General features: G+C 50.9%; 1 protein-coding gene across 1 annotated transcript; it reads left to right on the top strand.

Moving 5' to 3' along the window:
- Positions 1-473: 473 nt before the first annotated feature.
- LOC140492658 (beta-enolase) lies at positions 474-12568 on the top strand. Its single transcript, XM_072591695.1, has 12 exons — positions 474-532; positions 2341-2435; positions 2696-2791; positions 3970-4028; positions 5176-5245; positions 5361-5494; positions 8207-8429; positions 9626-9823; positions 10631-10832; positions 11534-11642; positions 11776-11834; positions 12282-12568. Exons 2-12 carry the CDS (start codon positions 2351-2353, stop codon positions 12343-12345), a joined length of 1299 nt encoding a protein of 432 aa, XP_072447796.1. The 5' UTR covers positions 474-532; positions 2341-2350; the 3' UTR covers positions 12346-12568.
- Positions 12569-13115: the final 547 nt, after the last annotated feature.

The following is a 13115-nucleotide window of genomic DNA, read 5'->3' as shown; positions in this document are numbered from 1 at the left end:
CCCCCTTTTCTCTCCCTCTCCCTCCCCCCCTTTTCTCTCCCTCCCCCCCTTTTCTCTCCCTCTCCCTCCCCCCCTTTTCTCTCCCTCTCCCTCCCCCCCTTTTCTCTCCCTCTCCCCCCCTTTTCTTTCTCTCCCTCTCCCCCCTTTTCTCTCCCTCTCCCCCCCTTTTCTCTCTCTCTCCCCCCCCTTTTCTCTCTCTCTCCCCCCCCCCTTTTCTCTCTCTCTCCCCCCCCCCTTTTCTCTCTCTCTCCCCCCCCCCCTTTTCTCTCTCTCTCCCCCCCCCCCCTTTTCTCTCTCTCTCCCCCCCCTTTTCTCTCTCTCTCCCCCTCCCCCTTTTCTCTCCCCCCCCCCCAGCTCCCTTTGCTTTTGCTGCGCTCCTGATGGAGACGGGAAAATGCAGACAGTCCCTTGGAGCGAGGGGGCGGGGCCTGCGGGAAGGGGCGGGGCTGATGTTATAAAAGGTGGAACAGGAAGTAGCGGCGCAGCAGAGAGCGCGGAGCCTGAGACAGAGACAGAGGCAGAGAGAGAGCAGGTAGGGCCCCACCTCCTTCCCTCTCCCCCTCCCCCCCCTCCCCCTCCCCCCCCTCCCCCTCTCCCCCCTCCCCCTCCCCCCCCTCCTCTCCTCCCCCTCCTCCCCTCCCCCTCCTCCCTTCCCCCCTCTCCTCTCCCCCCCCCTCTCCTCTCCCCCCCCTCTCCTCTCCCCCCCCCTCTCCTCTCCCCCCCCCTCTCCTCTCCCCCCCCCCCCTCTCCTCTCCCCCCCCCCTCCTCTCTCCCCCCCCCCTCTCCTCTTCCTCCCCCCCCTCCTCTTTCCCCCCCCCCCTCCTCTTTCCCCCCCCCCTCTCCTCTTCCCCCCCCCCCTCTCCTCTTCCTCCCCCCCCTCTCCTCTTCCTCCCCCCCCTCTCCTCTTCCTCCCCCCCCTCTCCTCTTCCTCCCCCCCCTCTCCTCTCTCCCCCCCCCCTCTCCTCTCTCCCCCCCCCCTCTCCTCTCTCCCCCCCCCTCTCCTCTTCCCCCCCCCCCTCTCCTCTCCCCCCCCCCCCCCTCTCCTCTCCCCCCCCCCCCCCTCCTCTCCCCCCCCCCTCTCCTCTCCCCCCCCCTCTCCTCTCCCCCCCCCTCTCCTCTCCCCCCCCCTCTCCTCTCCCCCCCCCCTCTCCTCTCCCCCCCCCCTCTCCTCTCCCCCCCCCTCTCCTCTCCCCCCCCCTCTCCTCTCCCCCCCCCCCTCTCCTCTCCCCCCCCCTCTCCTCTCTCCCCCCCCTCTCCTCTCCCCCCCTCCCCCCACCTCCCTTCCCCCACCTCCCTTCCCCCCCACTCCTCCCCCCTCCCCCCACCCCCACCCCACTCCTCCCCCCTCCCCCCACCCCACTCCTCCCCCCTCCCCCACCCCACTCCTCCCCCCACCCCACTCCTCCCCTCTCCCCTCTCCCACCCACTTCCTCTCCCCTCTCCCACCCACTTCCCCTCCCCTCTCCCACCTCTTTCCCCCCCCCATCCCCCCCGCCCACCCACTTCCCTCCCCTCTCCCACCTCTTTCCCCCTCCCCCCCCCCCCCCAATCCTTCCCCCCTCACACCTCCACTCCATCCTCTCTCCCCCTGAAGGGGCACTGGCTGAGGGAGGCTGCAGTATTATCTGAGGGAGGGGGGTGTCATGGCTGTGAGTGCTTTATTCCTGTCCCATCCTGATTCTCTCCGGGTGCAGCAATCTCAGACTGAATTAGGAAACTGTTAGCTTCTTTTAAACAAAGGAATATTAGTTATGACTCTCTGTACACGAGCCTCAGACTGTATTTTAAGATGTGTGATCTACAGCTCCACTGATTTGATGGGAACTTTGGGGGGAGGGTGTGCATTGGAGGGTTTTGCTGACCCTCTCCACTTGGCAAAGGGTCTCTGTCTGTCAGGAGAGGGGGGGGGGGGGGATTCATCTGATGGAGAGAGGCAACCATGTTTCTTGGGGGTCAGCTCTGTCCTACGTGCTCTGTGTTGGGAGAGTCCAACCTCTCTTCCCTCCCCCCTCCCCCTCGAGGCTCCTGACCCTGTTGCTTAACCTCATTCCTGAATCTATTCCCTGTTTGGAGGGAGGGGAAAGGGGAAGAACAGTCAGTGGTCCCAGGCCTTGAAGAGTTTGAACAAAGTGACTCGCTACATGTGACCGCTGACTCCCTTTGTCACTTCCTGCCAGTCAGTGACACTGGGCACCTCGTGTGGAGCTCTGAGGTTAATCCTCTCCCTGGAGAGTAAGGTCGCACATGCACCTCCCAGGGGGTGCTTGGGTAGTAATCAGTAACCCAGACTCCATCTTTGCTGTCTGTCTCTTGATGTTTTTAACCAGTGGGTAATTTCAGTTGCAGCAAAATGTCAATTGAGAAGATCCATGCCCGGGAAATCCTGGATTCCAGAGGGAATCCCACCGTTGAAGTGGACCTCTACACGGCCAAAGGTGAGTCTGACTGGCCTGAGATTGGAGAGAGGTTTGGGGGTGGGGGAGGTGGTGTGTGTGTGTGTGGTAGCAGATGGTGGGGGGTGGGGGTTCAGAATGGTGGGTGATTGGTTTGTGAAGGGGGGTGGGGGGGAGAGATCATGTGTAACATTGAGCTGGACAGTTGTGAGACATGTAAACAAAGTCCTTTATCATGTGATTGTATACCTGGCCACTGATTAATGAAGCCTTTGTCCTGATCGTGAGCTGTCTACTTTCAGGCCATTTCCGAGCGGCCGTACCGAGTGGGGCTTCCACAGGGATTTACGAAGCTCTGGAACTTCGTGATGGAGACAAGTCCAGGTACCTGGGTAAAGGTGAGTCAGCTGGCCTGGGGTTAAAAAGGTGCTGAGGGTGGAGCAGAGCAAGGAAACAGCTCCCTGTCTCTCCCCAGAGTCCGCGCTCTCCCCTGCAGTATTGGAGCAAGTGGGAGGTGTGGTGTGTTTGAGATGGCTTGGGATTTATGAAGCTGACCATCTGAATCACTTAAAGCCCTTTCCCCCAGGGCCATGAGGTTCAGTATTTTGACCCTTCACACACACAGGTGTGAATTGAATGGGTTGCTGAGGTGCCTTTAGCCGAGCAGAATCATAGAATCCCGACAGTGCGAAGACTCTATTCGGCCCTCTGAGACTGCACCCAAACCTCCAGAGAACATCCACCCCATCCCTGTGAACCTGTATTTCCCATGGCTCATCCCCTAACCTGCGCATCGCTGGACACTATGGGGCAATCTAGCATGGCCAATCCACCCTGACCTGTACATCTTTGGACTGTGGGAGGAAACCCACGCAGAGACAGGGAGAATGTACAAACCCCACACAGTCACCTGAGGGTGGAGGTGGGTCCCAGGTGCTGAGAGGCCACTGCTGGCCCTTCATTCTTGGAAACCTACGTTGTACTCCCTCCAAGACCAATGCATTCTTCCTAAACTGTGGTACTCTGGTCTGTTCAGCCCTCTACCTGGAGTGTAACCAAGGTTTTGTTACCCTGACATGGTTTATATTCCCAATCCCCAGGGTGCTGAGGCTAAATTAGCCAAATGCCGCATTGCAGTGATCACTTGTTGCAACCTGCAGTTGGTAGTTCAATTCGTCAGTCCAGTGCAAATATAATGCAATCGTTAGTTGCAGCCCTGTGTCTGACTGAGTAATGACCAGACTGGTTTCTGCCGGTAACTGAGTGTAAATTCTACCCCTCCCCCATTCACATTCCACTTGTTCTGCAGTCTGGACCAGCTGCTGTATTCGCTCGGAGTTACTGTCTGTAAATCCATCTTGAGTGTCACTATCTCCTCCGTAACACAATGGGGAGTGTCTTCTGTTTGTTGGGCTTGACTTGACTTGAATTGATGATTCAGTGTAAGGGGCTCCCCCACAGGGTTGGAATAAATCAGCTCGCTGACCCCATGGAAGGTCATAGCCAGCTGCTATACAAGAGCCCGACTCTTTGGGTCATCTGCTCGCTGTTCATTTCTCTTTCTCTCGGTTTGCAGGAGTACTGAAGGCTGTTGAGAACATCAATAAACACATTGGCCCAGCGTTGATTGAGAAGGTAATGTGCCACTGAGTGTAAACGTGGTTCTCTTTGCACAGCCTTCTCGATTCAGCTGAGTCACACCAGGCTGACACTGCCCTGCAGTTCCCCCCCAGTTTATAATCTGCTGAAGATAGCACACTGAACCCCAGGGCTCACTGATCAGGTGTGTCCCCACCCCACCCCACCCCACCCACCCCCAGTAAAGTAAAACCTCTGAGTGGGAATATGAGGACAGTAGGCCATTTAAGGAGGTAAAAACAATGACTGCAGATGCTGGAAACCAAATTCAGGATTAGTGGTGCTGGAAGAGCACAGCAGTTCTCCTCTTTCCCACCTTCCCCCCCCCCCCCCCCCCCCAACCTATCACCTTCATCCCCTCCCCCACTCCCCTATTGTACTCACCTTCTCCCCAGCCCCACCCTCCTCTCACTTATCTCCCCACACTTCAGACTCTCTGCCTGTATTCCTGATGAAGGGCTTTTGCCTGAAACGTCGATTCTCCTGCTCCTCAGATGCTGCCTTATCTGCTGTGCTTTTCCAGCACCACTCTAATTCAGAGTAGGCTATTTAAACCTGTTCCACCACTAATGAGACTTTGACAGATCTGTGGTCCAACTCCATTGTTCTCCCTTTGGCCAATATCCCTTGTATCTTTGCTTAACAAAAGTGTCTGTATCTCTGATTGAGCATCAGCTGCCATTTTGTATAAGAGTTCCGATTCTCCTGCCCTTTGTGTGTTGAGCCTCCTAACATCTCTCCTGAACAATCTGATCCTAATTGTCCTTGTTCTAGAATTCCCAAAGAGCAGAAATAATTTACCTACTGTCTTCTCCTGTTAATATCTTGAAGACATTGATCAGATCACCCCTTAATCTTCTAAATTCTTGAGAAAACCATTCTCATTTATATTATGTTCTCATAACGTCCAGGTATAATTCCTGTAAGCCGTGTGATTTGCCCTCCAGGGTTACCGAATCCTTCCTATGATCTGGTACCCAGATCTTTACTCAGTCATCCAAGTAACCAGGGTCTTGGAACACTGACTCGCTTTATGCTCCCTGTCTCATGGTGCTGAGGCTAAATGAGCCCAATATCACACTGTAGTTCTCACTTTCACAATCCGCAGTATTGAACACCAAATGTTCAACTTACTCTTTTGCAGAAAGTGAATGTACTTGAACAGGAAAAGATCGATGAGCTGATGTTGCACCTGGATGGAACAGATAATAAATGTGAGTGTGGGTCGGAGGGTCTTGCCTGGGAAACATTCTGAACTGCTTTACTTTGTCTGGCCTAGGCTCAGAAAGGGCTGTGGTGATCTCTCTCTCTCTCTCTCTCTCTCTCTAGCTAAGTTTGGTGCCAATGCCATTCTGGGTGTCTCCCTGGCAGTTTGCAAAGCTGGTGCGAAGGAGAAGGGGGTGCCACTGTATCGCCATATTGCTGACCTTGCTGGCAATAAGGATCTTGTCCTCCCAGTCCCGGTGAGTCTGTTATTCCCTGCCTGTGGGAGTAGCTTGCAATTCCTGCATTATCCACCTCTCCTCCTAAAACCACACTGACATATCACTGAGATGCCCCACCAAACATTCCCAGAACCAGGACAGCATGGGATTAGATACAGAGTAAAGCTCCTTCTGCACCGTCATCTTCAGACATTCCCTGGATAGGGACAGCGGAGTAAAGTTCAGAGTAATGCCCCCTCTATTCTTTAAAGTAAACGTTCCTTACTGTCCCCATCAAACATTCCTAGGTCACGGGCAGCATGGGATTGGGCACAAGGTATCAGAAATGCCAATGAACAAACTTCAGAAAGTCCCAAAAGTGCACCTTAACTGTAAATGAACTAAATCATTCCAAAGCCAGAAATTGATCTTTGAATTAATGAGTAATTAATAAAGTCATGATAGGCAACCAATTTACCAAAAATCCTTTTAGCATTTGTAGTTCTGAAGTGGAGCTAGAGACAAGTTAAGCTTCAAGTTGTGATTACTAGGGATAGGGTTGGGTCTGTTCTAAGTTAGGGAGTTGTGTATAACTAATACCGAACTTGTGCTGAGCTCTCACCTCTTTCCAACTGGTATAGATTTATATATTTAGAATGGTCCAGCATAGTACAGGCCCTTCGGCCCTTGATGTTGTGCTGACCTTCATTGTAGCATCATTCATGGGCCTAACCAAGAGTCACTTAAATGTCCCGAATGTCTCTGACTCTACTCCCACTGCTGGTAGTGCACTCTGCGTGCCCACCACTCTCTGGTAAAGAACCTACCTCTGACATTTCCCCTCAACCTTCCTCCAGTCACCTCAAAGCAATGTCCTGCAGGTGATAGTCGCCATTTTGATCAAAGTGTGGCTGCAGTGAGTTGTGAAGAGGACGTGAAAATACAACTGGATATGAAAAGGTTTGGACAGTAACCAAAAGGAGTATCAGCTGGGAAACTGTCCATTTTAGCAGGAAGAATAGAAAGGACTCCTTGTCAGTGCTAAGAGATTGCAGAGCTTGGAGATGCAGAGGGAATTGATGTCCTTGTTACCAAATCATGAAAGGTTAGTACACAGGTGCAGAAGTAATTAGGAGAGCTAGTGCAATCGACTAACCTCGATTATCCAAAGTTCAGCTTATCTGAACAAGATCAGAAGGTCCCGATGCTTGGCTGATCTGTTATCAGGCATTCAATTATCCCAACACCATACTCCCCACCCGTGCTGTTTGGATAAGCAAGGTTCCTCGAATTGCAAGAGGAAATTAAATTCAAAAGTAGTGAGGTACTAAAGGGCACTGTGGCTAAATCTGGGCTACTGTGTACAGTATAAATCACCTTCATTAAGCAAAGGTTGTAAATATATTGAAAGTAGTTAGACAAGGCTTACCAGACTAAAAACGGGAATGGGCGAATTATTTTGAGACCGGTTAGACAGACTGAACTCTTATCTGCTGGAGTGGAGTAAGGGTTGACTTGATTGAAACATGTTAGATTCGGAGGGGTCTTAACTTGGGGGGGGTGAGGGGGGCAGGAAACATAGGGACACCATTGAACCCTTGAGCCGCTCAGCTACCCAATAAGATCATGGCCAATCAGTGGCCTATGTTTGCTGTGGGGCCCATATCCCTTAACACTTTGGTTTCATGGGAATTTGTCTAAGTTAGATTAAATTTAACTATTGAATTAGCGTTGACTGCCATTTGAGGAAGTGTTTGAAATTTCCACCACTGTTGTAGAACTGCTTTGTAAGGTTTCCTGAATGGCCTGGTCCAAATTCCAACGACTAAGCCCCTGCTTCTAGAATTGTCAACCAATGGGAATGGTTTATCTTTACCTACAGTCCTTCCCTGCTAAGACTTGGTTCAGATCACCTCTTAACCCTTGAAACAGGCCTCATTTGTCTAATCGCTCCTCATAACCTCCCAGAAAACCAGCTATTTTTCTTGTAAACCTTTAGAGTAACCAGCTCTGGGGCCACAACGTTCTTCCTAATAGGTTTCTAAGAGGGGTCTAATTAGGGATTTGTACAACCATCTCCATAAAGCACAAGACCCAGCAGCAGGACTAGGCCGTCTGACCCCTCGAGCCTGCCCCCCCCCCCCCCCCCCCCATTCAATAAGATCGTAGACCTCGCTCCACCTACCCGCCCTCGCACCATAACCCTTCATTCCTTCACTGTTCAAACATCTCTCTTTATCTTAAAAACATTCAACAATGAAGCCTCAGCTGCTTCCCTGGGGCAGGGAATTCCACAGATTCCCAACCCTCTTGGGGAAGGAGTTCCTCCTCAGCTCAGTCTGAAATCTGCTCCCCCCCCCCTTAGTTTGAGGCCCTGCCCCCGAGTTCTGGAAACAGCCTCCTGCTTTGATCTTATCTCTTCCCTTCATCAGTTTAGATCGTGTTATAAGATATCCCTAATTTTTCTAAATTCCAATGAATATAATCCCAATTTACTCAGTCTCTCCTCATAAGCCAACCCAGTTGACTCTAGAATCAACCCGGTGAACCTCCTCTGCAACTGCTCCAGTGCCAGGACATCCTTTCTCAAGTAAGGAGTCTAACCCTGTCCTCAAGGCCAGCATTTCATTGGCCACCTTGACCATTTTCTGATCCTCTTTGTGACATTTTAAAGAGCTATGCACCTGAATCTCATTGGACACTGTTCCTCCAGGACGCTGTAACCCTGTCTGTCCCTTGTTCCCCCTACAGGCCTTCAATGTGATCAATGGGGGTTCCCATGCTGGGAACAAGCTAGCCATGCAGGAGTTTATGATTCTGCCCGTTGGTGCTGCCACCTTCAAGGAAGCAATGCGGATTGGTGCAGAGGTCTACCACAACCTGAAGAACGTCATCAAGGCCAAGTATGGGAAAGATGCCACCAATGTGGGTGATGAGGGAGGATTTGCCCCCAACATCCTGGAGAACAATGAAGGTAACAGGCACACACAACGCACCAACCTTCCCTTCCTCTACCCACCTCGCTGACCTCCCTGGTAGGAGGTCAGCCTCTCCTGTCTGCCCTGGGAATGGCTTGGGAATTTACCGAGGACCCCAGCGTTGTCAATCCTCAACTCAGTGAGAATTCACACTGTCTGCAACTGAAATTCGTCTTCCACTCCCCACTCCCACCATCTTCTTCCCCCCCCCCCCCCCCCCCCCCCCCCCCCAAAAATATCCACGCGGGTGGGTTTGACCAAAATGAACCCAGATCACTTGCTGCCTGTGTACTGGGCACTGAATTGGGGCTGCTTCCTGGGAATGTGTTAATCTGAATTCGAAGACATTTCCTGAGCAGTCCTGAACTCCTGCAGAGAGTAGCAGGACACCGGCTGGATATTCTGTCTTAGTGCTGTCGCTAAGTGACAGAGCCACAGGGCTGATGAGTGGCCAGACTAGCTTTCAGAGGCTCATGTTCTGTTTCACGCTGCCCTCTCCAAATGTCAAGACCTAACTTTAGCTGCAGGAGCAGTAACAGAATCTGAGGTGCTGGGCGTCGAACTGCAACCTTCAGATAAAATACCATGGTCTGAGAGCTCAAGGATCTGAAATAAACGCAGAAAATGGCAGGCTCACAGCTGGGAGCTGGAATGTCAATGGGAAAGAGTTCAGTTCTGTTTTACGGAGGGGGGGGGAGAGCTGGGATCTCACTGCACATGGAGGGAACTGTTTAAGATGGAATCATAAATCTGATACAGGTGCTCTCCCCCTCCCCCTTTTTCTTTGCTCCCATCCCCAATGACTGATTTTTTTTTATAACTCTGAAAGATCTGTAATGCTGGAGTACTTCATGTTTCTAATTTATTTTTCCTAAGAATTTGTATTTAAGAATCTGTACCTAGGTATCTTTGTACCGAAGTGGCAACTTGTAATCGTTTCACTCCACTGCACCCATTTGAGTTATGTGACAATTGAATGAATTTAATTCTCTCCTCCGCTCCCCCCACCCCCCCAACCCCGAGAGTGCAGCAAAGGGTTAAATTTTCTTAAAAACCAAAGGAACTGTGGATGCTGTAAATCAGAAACAAAAAGTACTGGGGAAGCTCAGCAGGTCTGGCAGCGTCTGGGTAGAGCAATCAGTTAACATTTTGGGTTTGTGACCCTCCTTTGTTCCTTCCTTCCACTCTGCAGCTCTGGAGTTGCTGAAGACTGCAATTGAGAAGGCCGGTTATACCGACAAGATTATCATTGGGATGGATGTGGCAGCCTCTGAGTTCTGCCGCAAAGGACAATATGACCTGGATTTCAAGTCTCCCGACGATCCTAGCCGCTACATCTCTGGGGAGAAGCTGGGCGATCTGTATAAATCCTTCATCAATAACTACCCTGGTAAGGGGAGGATGGGGAGGTGGGTGTTTAGGAAGTCCTACTTCAAGAGTGAACTATACTGTAAACAGAAGAGCCTTGGGAAACGTTGAGCAGAGAGATCTGGGAGTGCAGGTCCATTATCCACCTGTGCAGCAACCTTCAGGGTACAGAGTGGTCAAGAAGGCATATAGTAGGCTTGCCTTTATTGGACGGGGTACTGAGTATAAGAGCTGGCAGGTCATGGTAAAATTGGACAAGACATTGGTTCGGCCACATTTAGAATACTGTGTACAATTCTGGTCGCCACATTATCAAAAGGATGTGGACGCTTTGGAGAGGGTGCAGAGAAGGTTTGTGAGGATGTTGCCTGGTATGGAAGGTGCTGGCTATGAAGAGCGGTTAGGATTGTTTTCATTAGAAAAAAGGAGATTGAGGGGGGACCTGATTGAGGTTTACAAAATCATGAAGGGTATAGACAGGGTGGATAGAGACGAGCTTTTTCCCAGGGTGAGGGATTCAATAACGAGAGGTCACGCTTTCAAGGTGAGAGGTGGAAGGTTTGAGGGGGATACTCACGGCAAGTACTTCACACTGAGGGCGGTGGGAGTTTGGAACGCGTTGCCAGCAGAGGTGGTAGAGGCAGGCATGGGAGATTCATTTAAGGTGCGTCTGGACAGATGCATGGAGTAGGTGGGTTTGAATGGACAGTGGATTTGAATCGGCTCAGGCTTGGAGGGCCGAAGGGCCTGTTCCTGGGCTGTACATTTTCTTTGTTCTAAGACCCTGGGCTGGTGCTGGTGCTGACTCTCCCTCCCTCTCCTTTTTTAGTTATGTCCATTGAAGATCCCTTTGACCAGGATGACTGGGAAAACTGGTCCAAGTTCACCTCTAGTGTGTCCATTCAGATTGTGGGAGATGACCTGACTGTCACAAACCCCAAACGCATCCAGACAGCGGTGGATAAGAAAGCTTGCAACTGTCTCTTGCTGAAGGTCAACCAGATTGGAACGGTCTCGGAGTCCATCAAGGCGTGAGTGATTATTCATTCAGTGAGTGTTGGGGGAGGAAGGGAAGGGGATGTGTGCACGTTGCACAATCTGAAGTGGTGGCTTGTTGTTGCTCTGATGACTATGTTCAGTCTACCTCTGAATTGGGGGACATGGCACAGTCCCATGGGGAAAGAGCATGGCCAAAGCCGGTGGTTCTAAATGGATAGCTTTCAGGGATTGCATTACAGATGTGATGGGCTGAATGGCTGTCTGCTGTCACTGAACCCCCTGGTCAGAGAAGGAACCTCTACAGAAATCAGGATAGTAATTGGGGTTAGGGTGCATCCACTGCAAATGTCACAAACCATATGGGAGTGAGGAGGGTGGGGCAGGGAATGCTGACCTTTCCAAACCTTGCTATTTTGGGATTGTCTGAAACTGGAGACTCTCTCAGGAAAGGGGAGAGTGCACACAACTCTGCATGTGGGTAATCACTGGGCAGAGTGGTGACAGTATTAGCGCCAGCACTGTCTGCTTCACTGCTGTATTCCCCTGGATTTTGTTTTTTAAAAAGCCTGTCTCTGCGCACTCACTCCTCACCCTGTAAAGGAAGCTGCAGATTTTTAAAAAGTGGCCAAATCAATGCAGTATCCTTAAACACCGTGAGAACAGGTGCAGCATGGGATTGGCTACAGCTCCATCTACACTGTAACTCTCTCCCCTTTCCTTTCCTTTCCTTCAGCTGTAAACTGGCTCAGACTAATGGCTGGGGAGTGATGGTGAGTCACCGCTCTGGGGAGACAGAGGATCCTTTCATTGCTGACCTGGTTGTAGGTCTCTGCACTGGCCAGGTGAGTGTGTGACCTCCTTCGTGGGGGATGAGGGCTGTCTCGTGAGTTCTGAAGCTGGTTCTTTTTTTCTCTCTGGTGTAGGCTGGTTCTGCAAAGCACTGGGTAACCCCTCTCCCTCTTCCCTCTCTTTTAGATTAAGACTGGGGCTCCGTGTCGCTCTGAACGTCTAGCTAAGTACAACCAGCTGATGAGGTGAGTAATACTCAGGTGGAAGAATTCTGCAGACATTGTAATATGGGGGCCTCTTTTTGAAGATGGGTGTTTGGAGGGTCATACCAAACACCAGGAGCAGAGAATCCTGAGAGCACTAGGAATAACTGGACCTTATCAGAGTTTGATCTTGTATCCCTCAATCTCATCCCACATCTATTTGCTGCTCCCTATCCTGGAGAATTCTCGTTATCCTTGTTGTAACTAATGGCTGGTGTTTCACCATCTGGGTACATTATTTTTAGTCTTGTATGAGATTTGCACCAAGCAATCCCAGTCCAGGCAACAGCCTCTGTCAGTGTTTGTGGGTAGTCATGTGTACTAACCCTGAATTTGGTGGGGAAAGGGGTTGCAGGGGAAGCGGGTAAGTCTGAGAATTGCAGGTGTTGAACATGAACCAAATTCCTTTTTGTGGTTTTTTTTGTGCAGGATTGAGGAGGAGCTGGGAGAGAAAGCCAAGTTTGCTGGTCGCAACTTCCGGAAACCACTGTGAAAGCCTGATCTGCTTCCCTCGGAGATGTAGGGAGCAGCATCCAGTCGTCATAACCCCTCACTCCACTCTCCTGAAGACTGCTCTCTCTCTGATCCACCACCATCACCAGTTGTCTCCTCTCCACCTGTCCTACGGCTCCCCTGCAAAGGCTTCCAGTCAAATCTAGATGTCGCTTTGTAATCAGGATGTGATGTGTTGGTGAATAAAGTGCTTGTGTCACTCAGACCTGTCTGTCTATCCTCTGGGTGGTTTCATTGCTGTTCCCTCCCCTATTAATATGCAGAAGTATGGTAAGCAGATTGAGCTTCAGTGGACACGACAGTACTTCCAGCTGTGCCTTGTACAGGTTTAAGCAAACTCTCCGTTCATTATTTCAAAGGGAGGGGTTACAACAGGTTAACATTCTGGGGAAAAGGCAGGCTCAATAAACCAGTTTCACTGGTTAGGGGAATTCTTCAGAGGGGCATGGTTGAGATTTTGGACTAGACTGTTCAGGAGAGATGTTTTGGAAGCATTAATATACACGCTCCAGGAATGGCAGTGGGATGCTATATAATTTGTTAATCTGTTTTGTTCAGCAAAGGACTAGAGATCTAGGCCAAAGGCAGCTAAATGGAGTTCAGCCACAGATGAGCCATGATCTCACTGAGTGGCCTACTCCAGTTCCAATGCTCTTATCCCTTGTACAAAAGTTTATTAAATCACAGCCAGGCTTTCAACAGCCCCAGGCTGAACATTTATACTTTTTAAAAAAGGGACTGTTACTGGGT

Source organism: Chiloscyllium punctatum, chromosome 21, assembly GCF_047496795.1.
Source record: "Chiloscyllium punctatum isolate Juve2018m chromosome 21, sChiPun1.3, whole genome shotgun sequence".
NCBI lineage: Eukaryota > Metazoa > Chordata > Chondrichthyes > Orectolobiformes > Hemiscylliidae > Chiloscyllium > Chiloscyllium punctatum.
This window is presented reverse-complemented; position numbering and strand designations above follow the sequence as displayed.